The sequence below is a fragment of the Primulina tabacum genome, chromosome 6 (assembly GCF_025594145.1).
Source record: "Primulina tabacum isolate GXHZ01 chromosome 6, ASM2559414v2, whole genome shotgun sequence".
NCBI classification, from domain to species: Eukaryota; Viridiplantae; Streptophyta; class Magnoliopsida; order Lamiales; family Gesneriaceae; genus Primulina; species Primulina tabacum.
Window position 1 is genome coordinate 33263906 of NC_134555.1, and position 21866 is coordinate 33285771.

At 39.8% G+C, this 21866-nt stretch overlaps 2 protein-coding genes across 2 annotated transcripts; both read right to left on the minus strand.

Moving 5' to 3' along the window:
- Nucleotides 1–669: 669 nt before the first annotated feature.
- Nucleotides 670–1860, minus strand: LOC142550178 (uncharacterized). The gene has a single exon (XM_075659417.1). It carries the CDS (start codon nt 1858–1860, stop codon nt 670–672), a length of 1191 nt encoding a protein of 396 aa, XP_075515532.1.
- A 14954-nt stretch (nt 1861–16814) lies between these two features.
- On the minus strand, nt 16815–19094 carry LOC142550180 (uncharacterized). Its single transcript, XM_075659418.1, has 2 exons — nt 18104–19094; nt 16815–17662 (listed from the first exon to the last, which is right to left on the minus strand). Exons 1-2 carry the CDS (start codon nt 19092–19094, stop codon nt 16815–16817), a joined length of 1839 nt encoding a protein of 612 aa, XP_075515533.1.
- Between the last annotated feature and the right edge of the window lie 2772 nt (nt 19095–21866).

The following is a 21866-nucleotide window of genomic DNA, read 5'->3' on the forward strand; positions in this document are numbered from 1 at the left end:
AGTATCCTGCTAAGTCGAGAAAACTTCTAATTTCTGTGATGTTGATTGGTTGTTTCCAACGAGATATGACTTCTATTTTTGCAGGATCTACTTCCAGTCCTTTCTTAGAGATAAAGTGGCCAAGAAATGACACTTTTTCTAACCAAAATTCACACTTACTGAATTTGACATATAATTGATGCTCTTTCAAAGTTTTGAGAATCAATCGTAAATTTTGAGCATGTTCCTCATGACTTCTTGAAAATATCAAAATGTCATCTATGAATATGACAACGAATTTGTCCAAGAATGGTTGAAATATTCGATGCATCATATCCATGAAAGATGTAGGAGCGTTGGTTAATCCGAATGACATTACCACAAACTCATAGTGTCCATAACGGGTATTAAAAGCTGTTTTGGAGATATCATCCTCTTTAATTCTCAATTGGTAATATCCTTGTCGCAAATCAAGTTTTGAATATACTTGAGACCCTTGTAAGACATCAAGCAATTATTCGATATGCGGTAGAGGATATTTGTTTTTGATGGTAACATTGTTAAGTTCTCGATAATCAATGCACATCCTTAGAGTTCCATCTTTCTTTTTGACAAATAATGCAGGAGCACACCATGGAGATGTACTAGGTCGGACGTATTTCTTGTCCATGAGCTCTTGTAATTGGAGTTTTAATTTTTTTTTAACTCTGAAGGTGCCATTCGGTATGGAGTTTTTGATCTGGGTTGTGCTCCAGGTATTAGATCAATGGAAAACTCTACGTCTCTCTGTGGAGGTAAAGTATTGATTTTTTCAGGAAATACCTCTGGAGATTCTTGTACAACTAAGATTTCGGAGATCTTGAGTTGATCTTTTGGCTTATTTATCAAATAAGCTAGAAATCCTTGTCCGTTGTCTTTTAGTATAGCCTTAGCTTCTGCTGTTGATACTATTCCCAGGGTATGGTTAGCTTTGGAATTGATTGGATGAGAAGTTTGAAGATAAACTTCTTTTGTGTAGCAATTGAGCTGGGCTTGTTGTCTAAATAACCAGTCCATTCCAAGAATAATATCATAGTTCTTGATATGTAACTCAATCAAATCTGCTAGATATTCTTTTTCTTGGAATTTTAAGGGACAGTTTTTGTAAATGATGTCAGTAATCATCGTTGTCCCTGAAGGTGAGCAAATTTCGAAGCTATATGGTAGCTGCTCAAATAACAGTGGTAATTTATGTACAAAAACTTTGGAGATAAAAGAATGAGTAGCTCCTGGATCAAATAAAGTTTTTGCAGAACTGGATAATATGGTAACAGTACCTTCTACGACTGCAGTGGGGTCAATTTCCTCCTCTTTGTTTCCTAAGAGGGCATCAGCTCGAGCATGTATCTTTGGCTTTGTTGTGGGTTGAGTCTTCTGCGTTCTTTTTGGACAATCTTGAATACGGTGTTGCTCACTTCCGCAAATAAGACATTTCCAACCTTTTCTCCAGCACTTTTCTTGTTCATGATTTGGTAATCCACAATATCCACACTTTACATTGTTGTTTCTTGGAACTTTTCCTTTGACAGCTTCTCCTTGCCTGACTGGTTGTGTTGTTTTTTCAAATTTTCTTTTCCGATTGTTATCCTCAAAAAGGTTGGGCTTCCTAATTTTCTTTTCTTCTTCCTCTTTTTTAAGAAGTATCTTGATGTCTTCTTCTACTCGTAGAGCTTGATTGACAGCAGAAACATAAGTGGCAACTTCTGTGGACAGTGTTGCCCAACGAATATCTAGATTTAATCCTTGAACAAATTTTTTTCTTTTTCTTACCTCATCTTCCATGTAGTGTGGTGCATAATGTATAAGACGGTGAAATTCTGCCTCATATTGAGCTATGGTCATGTCACCTTGGACTAAATCCATAAATTCACGTTCTCGGGTATTTAATATAACTTGAGTTATATATTTACCTTCGAATTCTTGCAGAAAATTGTCCCACGTTTTTGGGGTGTGATTCTTTGTCCACTTATGTTCCGCCGTACGCCACCAGTTATGAGCTGCTTCTTCAAATAAGTAAGTGGAAAAATTCACCTTTTGTTCTTCAGAATAATTAAGAATAGAGAATATTTTGTTGATTTTGCTTAGCCAAGATTCTGCTTGATACGCATCTGGTTTGCCTTCAAACTTTGGCGGCTTGAATCTCAAAAATCTCTCAAGAGCTCGATCATTTGCCTCAATGTGATGTTCTTGAGCTTAATCACGAGGTCGTGGTGGATTTTGCTGACAAAACTGCACAAATTGATGCATTATTTCAAACATATTTTTTACGTTTTGTTCTTGGGGGGGATTGTGTTGAGCGCTTCTGGAATTTCCACCAGTTACCGAGTTGTGGTCATCTTGAGAGGGAATTCTTTGTCTGATTTTGGCTTGAGTACTATTTTGTGAAGATGTCATTCTAAACACATAAATATAAAATATGAAATATCTTGCACTATATTTATATATATATATATATATATATAAAATATCTTGCACTGTATTTATATATCATAAATGTACATAGTTATGTTAGAGGGTAAACAGTCAGTTTTATTTATAAACAGGACATGTTTCAAATATTTACAATACCCAAACATAATACAAGCAGAACTAGCAAACCTGGGTCATCATGCCTACAAAAAGTGATGACCTTGATAATCATCATACCTACAAAAGATGATGATTATTAATACTAGTTATATACTAGTGTCAAATAGTCATTGTCTTCATTCGTCGTCTGAGAGATCTATAAAAGTTGTGTGGCTCGAGCCTTCATTTGTGCCTGTGGTTTCCATGGTAACATTTTGATCCGTATTTGGCAGTGATGTATATGGTTCAACTGGGTCTAGTTCATAACTAAGCTCATTAACATTTTCACTTTCGGGTATGATAGTCATTGGAACAAGTTCATCTACTCCAAGTACAAAGTTTTCCCCCGTGAAGTCAGGAAGAAATTCAACTTCAAGTGACAGCAACAGATAATCTTCTATCATAAAGGGTTTTTGATCTAGTGTTGTGTTCATGATTCCTGGATATTCTACAAAAGGGGCTGGTACATATTGTGGAATATTTTTAGTCAAGCTACTACCTCTGGTTTCAAATGTGTTAGTGATGGGAGGAGCTGTGGTCTGATTAGCTTGATTTCTGTAAGATGGACCGATAACGCCAGGTTCCATTCCATGGATAGATTGATAAACAAGTTCACGCTCATGCATGATTAAGTGGTCAATGTGGATTGAAGGGTGTGATACTCCTTTTAGGAAACTAATCAAACCTCGGTCATAGAATTCATGCATGTCTAGTAAATATATAAGAGTGCGGTCTCTTTCATACAGTACATGACCCACTTCTCCCTGATATACTAGATTATCAGCCCTCATCCGTTCTTCAATAAATCCATGAAAAGTTTCAGTTGTTCCAAAGGTTTCAAAATGCTCCCGATACATATTCACTAGGCATTTAAAATCCAAGTTTTCTGTGCTTAATTTTGTTATTTCTTCCTCCATTTGTTTGATGATTATAGTTTGTTTATTTCTTGATGTCCCACTAGACTCCGTCATCCTGAAAGGAAAACATTTCAATTATGAGGAAAACATAAAGATTAACGTATGACATTATAATAAACCTTAGGCTCCTGTCTCTAGACTCTAAAAAACTTGGGCTCTGATACCACCTCTATGACGCCCGGTTTAGGAATTCATAATTGTTCCCTTACTAAGTGCCACATTTTCTACAATCTTTATTTTTACCATTATTATTAAAAATATTGTAGATAAAAATTTAAATATTTTCTACTATCATTAAAAGATTATATACAAATATTTACATTCTTGTTTCAAATATGTACAATTATTTTAGAGCGAAATTTAAATTTATTTATAAACAGATCATCCCAACTTTCAAATGCTCTTATTTCAGCTTTAGTTATTTTCCTCCTGTTCCGATTCTGGGGTTCATGTGTCTGGAAATTACAATAGACGAAAAGAAACAGAGGGTTAAGTCTTTGAGGACTTAGTGAGTTTAAATTAATATATAGCTTTTAAATAAATTAAAATAACGCTTCATTATAATTATGCATGAAGTAATAGGCATAACAATTTAGATGTTATGAATGCTATGCAATGGAATAATAGATAAATGAAAATTTCATAAATTAACATTGGTGGCTCTAATTGAGCACATTTTACGAGCCGGGTGAACCTTTCTCCGGATCAAAGTATTCGGTGCGCGTTGTTCAGATGAACCATATACCCGGGACTTTTGACCCGTTGTTAGTTGGACTCATTTTCCGGGCCGAAGCCACATTGTCCAATGGACTCAATTTCCGGACCGAAATCCGTTGTCCTTAGCTCCATTCATTAATGGTATATCGATCCATTCATATATATTGTTGGGGATCGATGTGGAGCTTAGAGGGTGGGTGAATAAACTCTACTTCTTTGACGATAGTTTTTGCAAAGGGTGCTAGAATCCTGTTAGAGATTGTAGCTGTTCTTGTTCTACTGTAAGTCCAGCATATCACAATAATAAGTGCGGAAACGATCCGATGGAGTAAGGTGAAAATAGTAATAACAGTAGGCAATAAAACAGTAGTTGTTTCTGGAAGTTCGAAGATAAAATCTTCTACGTCTCCCCTTCTTCTGTTTCCAGAAGGTATCACTAAAAGACTTTGGATTTTACAGTACACCCTTGTACACACCCACTTCAGCGGGGCTTATCTTTTGCCTATTGAAACTCTTAGTAACTCAACACAAAAGTTAAATACGACAAGGTTCTGGAAAAGACTCTTTTCCAGTTTACAAACTCTTCTTCGAAATATAGTAAAGTGTTTTGCTTGAAGAGATGAAGAAATAGCAGTACAAAATGATCTCCAAAGATCAGATATATAATATGAAGCGTGTACTGCTTTTCTGCAAGTTTGAGCTTTGAAGATGATGATTGGTTCGCGGTTGCTTAATGTAGCGTTGGATAGATAAAATGATCATCGTTGTTCTCTAAATGGTTTTGATCCATATATATAGATAACTTGAATCCAACGTCTATAATAAAAAACGGCTCTTTTGATTTCTGATAGAAACAACTTTATTTCTCAAAGAGGACCATGCAAAAAGCTTTCAACATAGTCAATCTTGTTTTATACCAAAACTTGTAAAGCGAATTAAATGACTTCGTACAGCATTAATGGTGCAATTAATGCTTAGTACGAGGTAAAGTAACGGTAACATTTAAAACTTGAACAATCGAGTGGAATGCTAGTAAATATTGATCCAGTAGGACTAAGTGCTGCTTCTGTTATACTAAGCCGTTGAGCATTAACTAAAGTACTGCTTCTGGTAAAGCGAGTCAAAAGCTACTGCTTTGCTTATCTTCTGGTTGGTTTTATTTTTACTGGTTTTGATTCTCATCACCACAATAAAATATGTCTAACAATTTCCCTTTTTGCGGTGATGCTAAAACCTGGAAGTTAGTAACATTGAATAATAAAGCAGATAACAACTAAAACCAGATGATTAATAAGTAAATAAACAGTTTGAACCGAGTTTGTAAAACAGCAAGAAATCCTAGTCATCTGTTCCAATATCTCGGAACTGAGTTTCCTGATCCTGAGGATCTTGATTTCTGTGGGATGGTTCTGCTTGATTTTCTCCAGTCCTTCCTTCTTCTGATACTCTTCCTTGTGCTTCCATCATGCCTTCTGTTTCCCCCTTTTTGGCATCAGCGGCATTAAATCGAGTAAGTAAGAGATCAACTCGTCCAGTAAATGTAATAATGCCGTTATCCAGAATCTCCAAAGTTGGTGTGTGACTCGAAACTTGATCATTCAGAGCTTGAATATATTGAGATTAGGACGCAATCTGAGCATTGATAGTTTCGAGTCTGGAGTCCATAGTGTCAACTTTGGTAAAAACAGAATGAAGCGCCGCATCATGAGTAGAGAGGGTACGACGAGCATCAGATTGTCCAAGTACAAGGTCAGCATGGCTTTTGAGTACATTCTTCCTGAAGAGTTGAGTGTCAACCTCAATTTTTGCCAACGGTTCTGCGGTATTGCTGACATACTTCATGACTCGTTATCTGAAATTGGTGGTGGCGTAGACCTCACCAGCATGGGCATGAGATAAACGCTTGACAGTCTCTGATAGGCTGTCAACAGTCCATTTAAGATGATCAATCTCAGATTCAAGATTGAATTGATCTTCCTCTAGGGATTGGCTTCTTTCACGCATTCGTTCTCTAATTTCAGCAATATGTGCAATGTGAGCAATTTGAGAGAGTGAGTCAGTAGGAATGACAACTAATGCAGTAGAAGAGACAGGAGCAGTAGGAGCAGTAACGATAGCAGTAGATGGTGCAGTAGAAAATCCTTCATTAACAGTAGATTGCTCAGCAGCAACGGTTTCAACAGCAGCTTGTTCAATAACAGCAGAAGGTTCAGGAAGTGTGCTTTCTTCTGTTTGCACGACTTCGATGGCCTCCAACTGTTCGGCGGGTTGAATCGGATCATTCAAGATCACGACCATCTCCTCTGATGTTCAGTGGAGAAGATCTCCAAATTTGGCAATGAGGGAGATTGGGCAACATGCGATTCTTGCTGGGATTGATCTGCTGATAGGACTGTTGGTTGGACTGATTCATCAGCTTGAATTGTGTCCGGTGTCGTAGAAACATCTCGAGTGATAGACTGAATGACTTCATCTACTGAAGCCAGTTCTCGAACAGATATGAGAGAAGAAGACTGAGTAGGCAACTTGGAAGATGCAGGAGTACTGGAAACCTTAGCTTCTGTAGGAGCTATAGTTCGTTCCTCAACTGGCTTAATTTGATCAAGATCTGGAATAAGGCCTACTGAATATGGTTCAGAATCTCCAAAAGTCTGTTCTTGAGCAAGAAGTTGCTAATCCATTATTCTCAAATGGTCAGTCAGTACAAGGATCACATTTTGATCTTGAGCAGCAGTGGGAATTAATGCATCAAGATTAGACTGAAGAGTCTTTAATACTGATTCCAGCTTCTGACGTTTAAGCTGCTCAAAAATGAAGTTGCAGCGTCTCATCGCGTCAATCACATTTTCAGTCTTTGCAAATTCAAAGCCCTTTTTCTCATACTTCACCATTCTTCCAAAGACACCTTTTGTTTTGAAAAACATGAGGGGATGGAAGACCCGAACCTTGTGCCATTCATCAAAGAAGGTCATTTCTTCATTAGCTGAATTTTCAATTTCTTTCAAATGAAGAACAATGCCAGTAGAGACAGATGATTTGGCAGCTAGAAATTGCGGTTCGTCAATAAGTTTTCCTTTGCCTTTTCCTGACGATGAGGCAGCTATCATGGGTCAAAAAGCAGAAGATCCGGCAATTTATTCACGAATAACGATTCCAGACATGGGTCTGAAAGTTGAAGCAGTAGATGTTGTGGGAGCAGAAACAACAATTGGTTTTGAAACAGATGTGGTTGGTGGTGCAGTAGGAACGGCTTCTGGAAAAACTTGTCTCAACGGAACAGTGTCCAACTCAGAGATGGTGTTGTCTTCTTGATTCGAAGAACAGTGCAAGCTTTCTTCTTGCTTGAAGTAGGTGGCAGAGATGGTTGAATAGGAGCAGCAGACTCCTTGGAAACTTTCTTATCAGAATCAGTGGAGATAACCACTCGTTTTATTTTAATTTTCTTCTGAGGTCCTAGAGCCTCAGCTTGAGCATCTCCCACTTCCTTTTTCAAAGCAATAAACTCAGCCACGGTTGGCTTTGGTCTCAACGCGAGCACATTATCAACATCTGCCATTGTGATATACGAGGCGTCCAAATCAGAAGTAAGAGCAAAACCAGCATTCTTAAGCATTTGGCTGATCTGCACAGTGAAACCAGAACTCCTCCTAACCACCATTTCCTTCATTATTTTGAACAGAAAACGACTCCAATCCACCTTATATCCAGAATTGATGGCAGCCATCACTTGAACTTTTTCTTTCGTTAGCCGATCGAACGTTCCGATTTTGACTAACAGCGCTTTGGCAACAATATCGGCAAGTACTTGTAATTCCATCTTCAACAGCTTCTTGAATCAGGATGGAGACAGTTCTTCTCCAGAAGCTGAGAAATTCAGTAGAGCAGTAGACATTTCCTCCTTGGAAATTCCAGAAAGTTCATTTATCCCTGAAAAAGGTAGAAAGAAAGTCGATCCAAGCAAAGAAGCATCGATAGAAATAGATGCATCACCCTCAGAATACATGATTTTCCCTTCTTCCACAGTTGCCTTAGCATAAAACTCCAGAATGGCAGTTTTTTATATCACAGCAGGTGCTTCTAAGAATTTTTTGAGTCCTGATTTCTCAATAGCTTTGAACATCTTGAGAAGATTCTCATCCTTGATAGTGAGGACAGATGCAAAGTTAACTTGGTAAACATTCAAGGTGTAAGCTGCGGCCATTTCTGTAAGTAAAGAGGATTCGAAGAGAATATGAGTGCAAGAGAAAGGAGTAGTCGATAATCAGAATATTGAAAGTGTAAAAGAGAAAAGAGATGAGAGAGGCGGTTAAAATTCAAAAATGTACAGCCGTCGGTGAAACATAAGGACACGTGTCAATCTGTTTACGGTTGAGTATTTGAAAAGTTAAACAGAGGGTTCCAGAAAAACTAATGATTTTAAAAAGTTTTGAAAAGAGCGGGCTGTCCAATTGGTTACTGAAAATAATCAGAAGAAGATTTTTCATTTTATGATAACGTCTGCTGGAAATTACAGGGTACTGAAATATTTTCAGCACTTTGATGAAACCAGTAGACACGTTGTTTTGTCGAAAAAAACAATCATTCTATCTATTATTGATAAAGCACGAAAATCTTAGTCTGACTAAGATATTGTTCCCCCTAAATCAATGTAACTAATAAATGCGACGATACGATTTTTGAGGAAAAGATAGCTGAATCTTGGTATTTGTGTAGTGAGATAGCCGTCTCTTCAGCTTTCCGAGACTCTATATAAATGCCTGCAAGTTCACAAACTAAGTCATTTAAACTTTTCATCAAATCAAAACATATGAGCAGTTCAAGCGATCTCTCGGAGTCTTCTCCAGAGTCAGAATCAGCAGAGGAACTCCAAAGACAACGTCCAGCCATCGTAAGCAGATGTTTGAAGACATCCTTTTTCATGATATGAAGGCTTGGAAGAAATTCCTTGGTTTATAATGCGAACAATCAGCTAGATTGTTTTTTTTTATTAGGACTAAGCTATGGAATAATCTCTTTCACAAACCACGATCATGCGAAGAGAGGGGATTCCAGCAGCCCTTAGGTAGGTTCCTGCTTAAGTACTTTGCAACATAGAAGTACTTCAAGCTGCTGATATCAACAAATGTAGTAGATAAACTCATTGTAATGCTTCTGGTTTTATGAATGAAAAATCTCATTTTGAAATGTTTTGTTTATCTACTGCTTTCATTGAATGAATGATATATAAAAAAAATATGAGTAAGAAAAACTCAGTCTGTGTAAATCAGTAGAACGGTTCGGTTGACTTGAGACTCTTCAAATTCTTTACCATTAAATGCATCCTGTCTATAAATAAGATAACAACAATTGTTAAGGAAACAATAATTCGATATGTCGGATTCAAGCAATTCGGATGCCTGTGGCAGTAATAATGTTTTGGTAACACCAGAGACACTTCCACATCTGGAAACTTTGAAGAGGACCATTGAGGAATATGTCTGGATAAAGGTAATGTCTGTATGGTTCAAAGTGCAGGAGCTGCAGAATGTGTATCAGAATGGTTTGGCTTCTACTACTACTCAAAGAGCAAGAGTCAGAAGGTACAAACGGGAGTTTGAAGTTGATCAGGTTTCTGAGCTTGCTACTGATAGAGTTCTGCTTCAGATGATGCTTTGGAAGGAATGGCATTTGCTTGAAAAGATTTCCAGTGCAGAATCCTTTAAAAGGATTAGGAGTCATGAGTTGAGTAACTGGATTTCCGAGTGGCAAGACTCCGTAGGAAATGAATTAGACAGTGTAACCTGGTTTAGATTACATTCTAAATAAAATAACAATGGTTTTGACATGTGTTTCTTTACTTTTCTGCAAATAAATCAATGTTAGTGTAATAACATAAATTTGATAATATTCAACCAAATGATAACATCAATAAAGTCAAGTTAAATCAATTAAACCGATTATATTACGAAAATAAGAAAACTTATTCTCAGGCAGAGGTTTTGCAAAGATGTCTGCTGCTTGTAAATCAGTAGAAATGTATTCCAGACGAATGTCCTTCTTCTGCACATGATCTCTTATAAAATGATGTCTCATGTCGATGTGCTTCGTTCTGGAATGAAGTACTAGATTTTGCGTAATTGCAATGGCACTGGTATTGTCACAGAAGATAGGTGATTGAGAGGCATGAACTCCATAGTCTTTAAGTTGTTGTTGCATCCATAATATTTGAGAGCAGCAATTTTCAGCAGCAAGGTATTCTGCTTCTGCAGTAGACGTAGCCTTGGAAGTCCGCTTTTTACTAAACCAAGAGATCAGCCTATCACCAAGGAATTGACAAAAACCACTTGTGCTTTTTCTGTCTAATTTGCAACCTGCATAATCAGCATCTGAATATCCAATAAGATTGAAAGATGAATCATTGGGATACCATAAGCCAACATTTTGAGTTCCCTTTAAGTACTTCAGAATACGTTTAGCAGCAATATAATGAGATTGCTTGGGGTTATATTGAAATCTTGCACAAATGCAAACAACAAATAATATATCAGGTCTACTTGCAGTAAGATACAATAGTGAGCCAATAAGACTACGATACTGAGTTACCTCTACTGAAATTCCACTTTCATCTTTATCAAGCTTGGTAGATGAGCTCATTGGAGTGGAAGCAGCAGAGCATGCTTCCATACCAAACTTTTTCAGTAGCTCCTTGGTATACTTAGATTGATTTATGAAAATTCCAGTATCAAGGTTCTTGATCTGTAGTCCTAGGAAGAATGTTAATTCTCCCATCATGCTCATTTCAAACTGATCATGCATCAATTTAGCAAACTTTGCACACAGTTTGGGGTTATTTGACCCAAAAATAATGTCAACATAAATTTGTACCAATAGAATATTTTTATTCTTGACTAAAGTGAACAAAATCTTGTCTACTGTACCAATTGTAAAATCATGATTGACAAGAAATTGTGACAGAGTGTCATACCACGCTCTAGGTGCCTGTTTTAAACCGTATAGGGCTTTGTGTAATTTGAATACACGATGAGGTGAAAAATGATCAATAAAACCTGGAGGTTGTTCGACGTAGACCTCTTCTTGCAGTAGACCATTTAGGAAGGCACTCTTCACATCCATTTGATAAAATTTGAAATTCTTAAAATCAGAAAAGGCCAAAAATATTCTGATAGCTTCGAGCCTTGCTACTGGTGCATAAGTTTCATCATAGTTAATTCCTTCCTCTTGTCTGAAACCTTGAGCCACCAGTCTTGCTTTATTTCTAATCACAGTGCCTTCTTCATTTAGTTTTTTTCTAATACCCACCGGGTTTCAATAACAGCTTGGTGAGATGGTCTAGGTACTAGAAACCAAACTTAGTTCCTTTAGAATTGATTCAGTTCTTCTTGCATAGCTTCAATCCAACTTGGATCCAGAAGAGCTTCTTCAATTTTCTTTGATTCATCCTGAGAAATAAAAGCAGCATGCATATATTCACTAATCATTTGCCTTCTGGTTCTCAAAGGTGCTGCAGGATTTCCAATAACCAAAGATGGAGGATGTGATTTTCTCCAAATAAAAGGGTTTAAATGGATTTCTTCCTGGTTTGATATATTTGGATTGATCTCAGCTGAACCAGTAGCAGGTTCTGGATTGTCAGCTGCTGGTTCTGGTAAATATGATGTCTGTACTTCTGCTTCCACTATAGGAATGTCTGGTTCTGGATTTTGAACGTCTTTGATACTTGGTTCTGTATCTTCTTCACTATCTGGTTCCAAATGAATCATGTCTATCATGTTACTCAAATTTTTCATATTAGAAATTTCAGGAACACTACTGTCTTCATCGAAGACAACATGAACAGATTCTTCAACATTGAGAGTTCTATTATTGAAGATTCTGAAAGCTTTGCTTACTGCTGAATAATCGAGAAAAAGTCCAGCATCTGATTTTGAATCAAATGCAGATAAGTAGTTTTTACCGTTATTGAGCACAAATCATTTGCAACCAAACATATGGAAATAAGATACATTAGGCTTACTCCCTTTTCATATCTCATAAGGAGTCTGATTATGCCTTTTGTTGATCATTGTTCTATTTTGTGTGTAACATGCGGTGTTGATTGCTTCTGCCCAGAAGCGCTGAGAGATATCTGCATCTGCTAGAATTGTTTTAGCAGCTTCTTTAAGAGTTCTTTTTTTCCTCTCAGCTACTCCGTTTTGTTGAGGCTTTCTGGCAGCTGAATATTCATGATGAATGCCTTGTTCATCTAAGTACAACTCAAGAGTTTTATTAGTGAACTCAGTACCCCGATCACTTCTGATTTTAATGATAGAAGAGGATTTTTCATTTTGAATCTTTTTCAGAAGCTTGATCAGGAGGCTACTGGTTTGATCTTTTCCAGCAAGAAATATTACCCAAGTGAATCTAGAAAAATCATCAGTAACAACAAATGTGTATTTCATTTCCCCTAAGCTCATGATAGGGGTTGGACCAAATAAGTCCTTATGCAGCAATTCCAAACACCTTGAAGTTGATTTACTACCTTTGTTCTTGAAGCTGGATCTAATCTGTTTCCCAAGCTGACATGCAGAACAGATATTATTCTTAACGAAATTAATATCAGGCAAACCATCAACTATGTTCTGCTTCTTGAGATTATTGATTAACTTGAAATTCATATGATTCAATCTCTTGTTGTCACGCCCCGAAACTCGGGAATGACACCGGCGTTTTTTAACAATCACACAATCGCAACAACAAGCCTCTTGTAGCACAGTATAAACCAAACCAGTTTATATATCATAATCTTAAATTAAATAACCATTGTCTTTACAATTCCCAAAATAAATAAGACGACAGAGTTTTAATGCGGAAACATAAATCTAAGTAATAATAACGTAAAGATAATCGATTTCCTTGAGCATTCACCATCCCCAAAACTGCTCGGATTCTTCCTCCTCAATCTGTTCTTTGGACTTATCTGGGAAGGGTTGTAAGGGGGTGAGTATTTGGGGAATACTCAGCAAGTGGGGGAAATCGAGCACAATAAAAACAACATGCATAAATTTCGAATCATAAATCATGAGTTCATACGTACTTCATAACACATGCATAACTTTACTAGCCACTGTGATTTATCTAACTTTCTATGGTTTACTGACGTCAGTCCCTAATTTTTACTCCTCTAAGGGGGCGAGGCCGTATAGCGGTTATATCCCCCACCGCGTAAGGGTACGTCATGGTTGGGATTCCCACCCATATACAGTCGACTCCTCACAGTGCTTAAAAACGAATGAAAACAACAAAAGAAAAGGAGTAGAAGAGAATTGTACTCGACTGTATTTTCAAAAACCGAAAAATTTCACATATGCATAACCGAAATTTTAAGATTTAAAAACAGCCCACTTACCGTATATAATGATGCTAAAACGTGGTGCACAACTTCGGGGATTGGGTCGCTTCTCGTTCTTCGGTCGGACGGCGCTTCGGCTTCGATTTCTCGGATGATTTTGAGACGATATTTGGGCAGAGTTTCGCTAGGGAGAGTCTCGAAAATTTGCAGCAAGTATTTCGAGATTTAGGTGTGAGGATGGCTAGGTATGGTGTGGTATTTATAGGGGAGAAAAAATGGTCTAAACTTGGTTCCAAAATCATGCCAAAATTGCTTCAAATCTTGCAATATTTTACTACAAATTTCCTTGCCCCTTTTCGAAAATATGATGGCTAAATTATGGGATTTGTTTCCAATTTCCTTGTGGTTTATTCTTGCACAACAATCTATATGCACAATAATAAGGGGATTTTCGAAAATTTTCAAGTCCATGCATTGATTCCTCTAGCCTTGGATGGTCCTTACAAAATCTTGTATATCCCCTTGCATTTTTCGAAAATATGCATGCCGTATTGTAGGTATTCTTGACTTGGTGACAAAGATTCCAATAATTAATTATCTCCTCATATGTATATCTTATTTATTACAATAATCAAATCTGACAAATTTCCTTATCGTCAATAGCATGCTAAAAAAAATCGGTTCTCACATCCCTCCCTCCTTATGGGAAGTTTCGTCCTCGAAACTGGAGTCAGTTTGGTCTCCAAATAGGTAGGGATATTCCTTTCGCATCTTCTCTTGGACTTCCCAAGTTGCTTCTCGCTCCGTGTGGTTGGGCCATTGCACCTTGACGTAGGGAATAATACGTCGTCTAAGAACCTGTTCTTTGGTGTCCAAAATTCTGATGGGGACTTCTTCGTATTTCAATCCTTCTCCCAAGTTTCCTTCGGTCAAGAGTGGTTCTATTTCTAAAACGTGACTTGGGTCTGGAATGTACCTCCTCAGTTGGGATACATGGAACACGTTGTGGATCCTTGACATGTTCGGTGGCAGTGCCAGCGTGCATGCTAGCGTGCCCACTTTTTCCAAGATTTCGAATGGTCCAACATATCGAGGGTTCAGCTTCCCGGCCTTACTGAATCGGACCACTCCTCTCATAGGCGAAACTTTCACATAAGCCTTCTCGCCCACATTGAACTCCACAGGCCTTCTCCTAAGATCTGCCCAACTTTTCTGTCGATCTTGAGCTGCCTTGAGTTTCTCTCGGACAATTTTAACTTTGTCCACAGCCATCTGCACTAGCTCGGGTCCCACTAAGGCTTTCTCTCCGACTTCGTCCCAATAAAGTGGTGATCGACATTTTCTTCCATAAAGGGCTTCGTATGGGGCCATTCCGATGCTGCTGTGATAGCTGTTGTTATAAGCAAACTCAATTAAGGGTCGATGAGTGCTCCAGTTGCTACTGAATTCAAGGGCGCACGCTCGCAGTATATCTTCTAAGGTCTGTATGGTTCTCTCCGTTTGTCCATCGGTTTGAGGATGATAGGCAGTACTGAGGGTCACTTTCGTTCCCATGGCCTCTTGGAAGCTCTTCCAAAATCGCGAGACGAACCTCGGGTCTCTATAAGATAGGATGCTCACTGGCACGTCCATGTATAATGAAGCCAATTTGTCGAGATTGTAATTCATGCGGACGGGTAGGAAGTGTGCAGTCTTTGTGAGTCTGTCCACGATCACCCATATACCGTCGTGGCTTTGCCTAGACTTTGGCAATCCTACCACAAAATCCATGGAAATATGCTCCCACTTCCATTCGGGAATTTCCAAAGGTTGCAGTAATCCTCCAGGTCGCTGGTGTTCTGCTTTGACCTGCTGGCATACCTGACATCTGTAGACGAATTCCGCTACATCCCTCTTCATGCCATTCCACCAGAAACTATTCTTGAGGTCCCTGTACATTTTCGTACTGCCTGGATGGACTGCGAATTTTGACTTGTGCGCCTCTGCCATTATCTCTTGGCGAAGGTTGTCGCTGTCGGGCACACACAGCCTTCCTTTCATCCACAAAATTCCCTTGTCATCAATCTGATGATCCTGAGTCTTCCCTTCTCTGACCTGCTCCTTAATTTAGTCAGTACCGGGTCTCGACCCTGGTTTAACTTGACGGTCTCCTGCATACATTGCTGGGCCGAGAGGGACGTTAGAGTTACCTTGCCACGGCCCTTCCGACTTAGCGCATCAGCCACCTTGTTTGTTTTACCCGGATGGTAACTTATGGTCAAGTCATAATCTTTCAGAAGTTCGATCCATCGCTTTTGCCTCATATTAAGTTCCTTTTGGGTGAACAAGTACTTGAGGCTCTGATGATCTGTGAAGATTTCACATTTAGCACCATAGAGGTAGTGCCTCCAAATCTTTAAGGCGAAGACAACCGCTGCTAGTTCCAGATCATGAGTAGGATAATTCTGCTCATGCGGTTTCAACTGCCTTGATGCGTAGGCGATCACTCTTCCTTCCTGCATGAGTACGCATCCCAGACCTTCCTTAGATGCGTCACTGTAGATGGTAAAATCCTTATTCTCTGCAGGCAATATTAACACTGGTGTGGATGCGAGTTTTCCTTTCAATGTCTGGAAACTCTTCTCACAATCGTCATTCCAGATGAATTTAGAATTCTTCTGTGTGAGTCTCGTCAGTGGCACGGCTATCGAGGAGAACCCTTCGACGAACTTCCGGTAGTAACCTGCCAATCCAAGAAAGCTTCTGATATCGGTGGCGTTCTTCGGTCTCGGCCACTCAGTAATCGCCTCTACCTTCCTTGGGTCCACTGACACTCCTTCTCTCGAAATCACGTGTCCCAGAAATGACACACTCCTTAGTCAGAATTCACACTTGCTGAACTTAGCATAGAGCTTATTCTCTCTTAAGGTCTGTAGAGCAAGGTGAAGGTGCTCTTCATGGCTCGTCTCGTCAGGAGAATAGACAAGGATATCGTCGATGAATACCACTACGAACTGATCCAGGAATGGCTTGAATACTCTGTTCATCAGGTCCATGAATGCTGCCGTTGCATTGGTCAGACCAAAAGGCATCACTGTGAATTCGTAATGCGCATACCTGGTTCGAAAGGCTGTCTTGGGGATATCTTCAGTTCTGACCTTCAACTGGTGATAACCTGTCCTCAGATCCAGTTTAGAAAAGACGGCGGCTCCTTTAAGCTGATCAAACAGATCGTCTATCCGAGGTAGAGTGTACCTGTTCTTGATTGTGATCTTGTTCAATTCTCTCTAGTAAATGCATAATCTCATACTACCGTCTTTTTTATTTACGAAGAGTACTGGAGCTCCCCACGGGGACACACTCGGTCGAATCTGCCTTTTATCTATCAATTCTTGGAGTTGTTCTTTTAATTCCTTGAGTTTAGCTGGTGCCATTCTGTAGGGTGCTTTAGAGATTGGTGCAGCACCGGGAACCAAGTTGATTTCGAACTCAATCTCACGGTCCGGGACCGTCCCTGAAAGCTCTTCAGGAAAAACATCTGGGAACTCTCTCACTATCGGGATGTCTTCCAGTTTCATTTCGACTTCTTCTTTTCCTTCCCTGACCATCGCTAGGTAGATGTCCTCCCCGGATTTCATGGCTTTCCAGGTTTGAGATGCGGAAAGTAGCAACTTCCGTTCCCTGGATTTACCATGAAACAAGACTTCCTTCTGCTCTGCGGTTAGGAGTTTCACTCTCTTCCCTTTACAATCTACTATTGCACTGTTTCTTGCTAACCAATCCATTCCTAAGATTACGTCGAAATCGACCATAATCAGCTGTATCAAATCGGCGCTAAAAGTCTGATCACTAATACTGATTTTACAATCTCTGTAAATCTCGTTCGTTTCAACGGCTCTATTAGTAGGTGTGGCTATTCGGAAAGGTGCAGTTAGTTTATCAGGATTATTTCCTAACTTCTTACCAAACCTCTTAGACATAAAGGAATGTGTAGCACCACATTCAAATAATGCGTAGGCAGGTACTGATTTAATTAGAATGGTACCTGACACGACTTCAGTTGCGTCGTCAGCCTCTTCCTGAGTGATGGCAAAGATCCTAGCATTGGGTTTGTCCTCCTTTGGTTTACTAGGGCCTGCTCCCGTATTTGGCCCAGTTCCTTTGTTTGGCCCTGCTGGTCTGTAACGCCCCAGATTCGACGACTGTCCTCACTGTATCAAGACGAGTCTTTCCAGCGTGCTTATGTCCTCACTCACACGCACCCTGGGAAACTTCCCAGGAGGTCATCCATCCCAAAATTGCCCTAAGTCAAGCACGCTTAACTTTGGAGTTCTTATGTGATGAATTACCGAAAAGAAGATGCACCTTCGTGATATGAGTAGTACAAATCAAATCTTTTAAGCCCTCTTCAACTGTACAGTCCATTACATTGAACAGTTTCGGAATCCCTCTCATTCCCGTGTGGATCGGTTCATTCATGTTCCCTCCACCTAGAAGCCTGCCAGGAGCCGCTCATTGTCCGTGCAACTGATGGCACCGGCGATCACCCCCCGCTCTCTTCGGCCCCGGGCCTCACATGGTCGGTTGGCAGCGGTAGGACATTCTGCAATTCGGTGCCCTGCTTTCCCACATCCAAAGCATACACCACTGGCTCTTCGGCATTCCCCTGAGTGCTTGAAGCCACATGTTGAGCATGGCTTGAGTCCTTGATTGTTATTGGCGGGGAATTTCCCTGAGGGAGGTCCACCCGACTGATTGGGCCTCTTGAACATTGGTCTGCCCTGAGAAGGCGAGTTGACAGGGGGTCGCTTGTTCCTGTTTTCCCCTTCTCTTCGACGAATATCAGCTTCGGCTCGGATAGCCGCACCCATCAAATCTGAAAAGTTGGCAGGTTGGTAGACCGCTAGAGCTGATTGGATTCTGCTGTTCAACCCCTTCTTAAAGCGGTGCAATTTCAGAACTTCATCCGCCATAATCGCTGGAGCATATGATCCAAGGGCATTGAACTGAGATGTATATTCCACTACTGACATATCTGGGGCCTGGCTGAGATTTTCAAACTCACTTAGCTTCTGCAGTCTGACTTCTGCCGGGTAGTACTGTTTCAGAAATGTTTCTCGGAAGATTCGCCATGTGATTGGTCCAGCAGCGGTCATGGCTGGCGAGACTGCTTCCCACCATTTAGCTGCCTTGTCTTCCAGGAAGGGCACTATCACGTCCACTTTTAGTGCATCCGGGACTTCCAACAGTCTCAACTGAGTTTCCACGCTTTTGAGCCAGCTCTGGCTAACTTCGGGGTCGGCAGCGCCACTGAAAGTTGGGCACCTGTTCTTGCGTAGTGATTCATAATGAAACTTGACCCCATGTTGTGGTGGAGGTGGGGGCTGCTGATTAGCATTGGGGTTCACTAACCCCTGAAATGTCGTCGCCACGATCGTGGCTATAGCCATTAGGTCCGCTTGATTGAGATTGAACTGAGGTGGAGGCCCATTGCCTTCTTCATTAGTGTTGTTGTTGTTGTTAGCATAACGGGGGTTGCGGTTTTGTCTTGGTGGTCTACCGGCCATTTCCTACAAGTTAAACGCTTCTAAGAATTTGTTGTATATATAACAAGATTGAATAGATAAGTTATGCTGGAACAACTGAAGTTAATAAGTAAGCATAACTTGAATATACATGAACAACTGAGATTAATAAATAATCATAATTTTATTAATTTTTTGAATGTAAAGAAACAACTAAATGAACAAAGCGTGCTGAATGGAAATAAATCATACCGACTGAAATAAAATAGCAACAATGGAAAGATAAACTCCTAGTAATAGGGAAAGGTAACTAAGAACCCTAATTATCTATCTCTCCATCTCCTATGGTAGCTATAGGCTCGTCGATCTCTATCGGCTCCTCTTCTTCCGGCTCCTCCTCTTGCAGTAGCTCCACCATGTGGGTGAGCTGGGCATTCTCTGCATTAAGCTGGGCATTCTCTGCATTAAGCTGGGCCACCTGTGTCTTCCACCCCTGAACATCTGCCTCTGCCTCGTCCAACAGATCTATGGTACTCTGATGGCATAGTTCGTACCCCTTCTAATTCTCCTTGATCTTGTTCTTCAGCGCTTCACCCTGTTGAGTCTGCTGGTGGTTCACTTTGGCAATGCAGCTTATAGCCTCACTTAGATTTTCGAGTCTCTTTTTGCTCCTGTCATTCAGCTGTTTTTCTTCCTCCAATTCTTTGAGATAGCGCTCCACATCCTCTCGCAACTTTCCATTTTGATATTTGCACTGTTCTATGACATCTCTGAGGTCCATGTTATCACTCCTAAATAGCTCACCTTGATAGATAGACTGATTAAGGCGGACCTGAATCTCTTCTTTCTCAGCGGTTAAGGTTTCGACCTCACTCCTCCTCTCACTCAATCGGGCTCTAAGTCGTCGAATCTGACGGGACTGATAGTGAAGGGCAAGCTCCTTCAGACGAATGGCAGCTTGGGCACGGGTGTGGGGCCGCATAGGGGTAGATGGAGCCATTTCCTGAAATCAAAAAAATGGAAATGCTCAGAATCCGAAATAGACAGTATATAACAAGTGAGAATATACAATATATATGAAATTTTCGAAATTTAAATAAATATATTTTTTTCCAAAAATGGAAAGTTTGGAATTTGACATTTGGGTTCGAAGAATATGTCGAGAGGATTCCAGGACAATTGACGGAATCGAATTCGGAATTTCCTACGAGAAGTTGTAGGGTCCACGAATATTTCCTAAAACGGCAAAAACGACGTTTCGGAGGCCTAAACGAAGGATTTTCGCGATTTCTGCCTGGTGCTCACGACTTTAGGGTGGTGAGCCTTGCTCGTTGGGCCGTTTCGGAGGGGGTAGCATCGGCCTCGAGTTAAAATTCCACCGAAAATTTTTAGGTTTTTTTTTTCCCACTCGGATTATGAACCTGATGGCTCTGGTACCACTTAAATGTCACGCCCCGAAACTCGGGAATGACACCGGCGTTGTTTAACAATCACACAATCGCAACAACAAGCCTCTTGTAGCACAGTATAAACCGAACAAGTTTATATATCATAATCTTAAATTAAATAACCATTGTCTTTACAATTCTCAAAATAAATAAGACGACAGAGTTTTAATGCGGAAACATAAATCTAAGTAATAATAACGTAAAGATAATCGATTTCCTTGAGCATTCACCATCCCCAAAACTGCTCGGATTCTTCCTCCTCAATCTGTTCTTCAGACTTATCTGGGAAGGGTTGTAAGGGGGTGAGTATTTGGGGAATACTCAGCAAGTGGGGGAAATCGAGCACAATAAAAACAACATGCATAAATTTCGAATCATAAATCATGAGTTCATACGTACTTCATAACACATGCATAACTTTACTAGCCACTGTGATTTATCTAACTTTCTATGGTTTACTGACGTCAGTCCCTAATTTTTACTCCTCTAAGGGGGCGAGGCCGTATAGCGGTTATATCCCCCACCGCGTAAGGGTACGTCATGGTTGGAATTCCCACCCATATACAGTCGACTCCTCACAGTGCTTAAAAACGAATGACAACAACACAAGAAAAGGAGTAGAAGAGAATTGTACTCGACTGTATTTTCAAAAACCGAAAAATTTCACATATGCATAACCGAAATTTTAAGATTTAAAAATTGCCCACTTACCGTATATAATGATGCTAAAACATGGTGCACAACTTCGGGGATTGGGTCGCTTCTCGTTCTTCGGTCGGACGGCGCTTCGGCTTTGATTTCTCGGATGATTTTGAGACAATATTTGGGCATAGTTTCGCTAGGGAGAGTCTCGAAAATTTGCAGCAAGTATTTCGAGATTTAGGTGTGAGGATGGCTAGGTATGGTGTGGTATTTATAGGGGAGGAAAAATGGTCTAAACTTGGTTCCAAAATCATGCCAAAATTGCTTCAAATCTTGAAATATTTTACTCCAAATTTCCTTGCCCCTTTTCGAAAATATGATGGCTAAATTATGGGATTTGTTTCCAATTTCCTTGTGGTTTATTCTTGCACAACAATCTATATGCACAATAATAAGGGGATTTTCGAAAATTGTCAAGTCCATGCATTGATTCCTCTAGCCTTGGATGGTCCTTACCAAATCTTGTATATCCCCTTGCATTTTTCGAAAATATGCATGCCATATTGTAGGTATTCTTGACTTGGTGACAAAGATTCCAATAATTAATTATCTCCTCATATGTATATCTTATTTATTACAATAATCAAATCTGACAAATTTCCTTATCGTCATTAATTGCATGCTATTGCATGCTAAAGAAAATCGGTTCTCACACTTGTGCCAA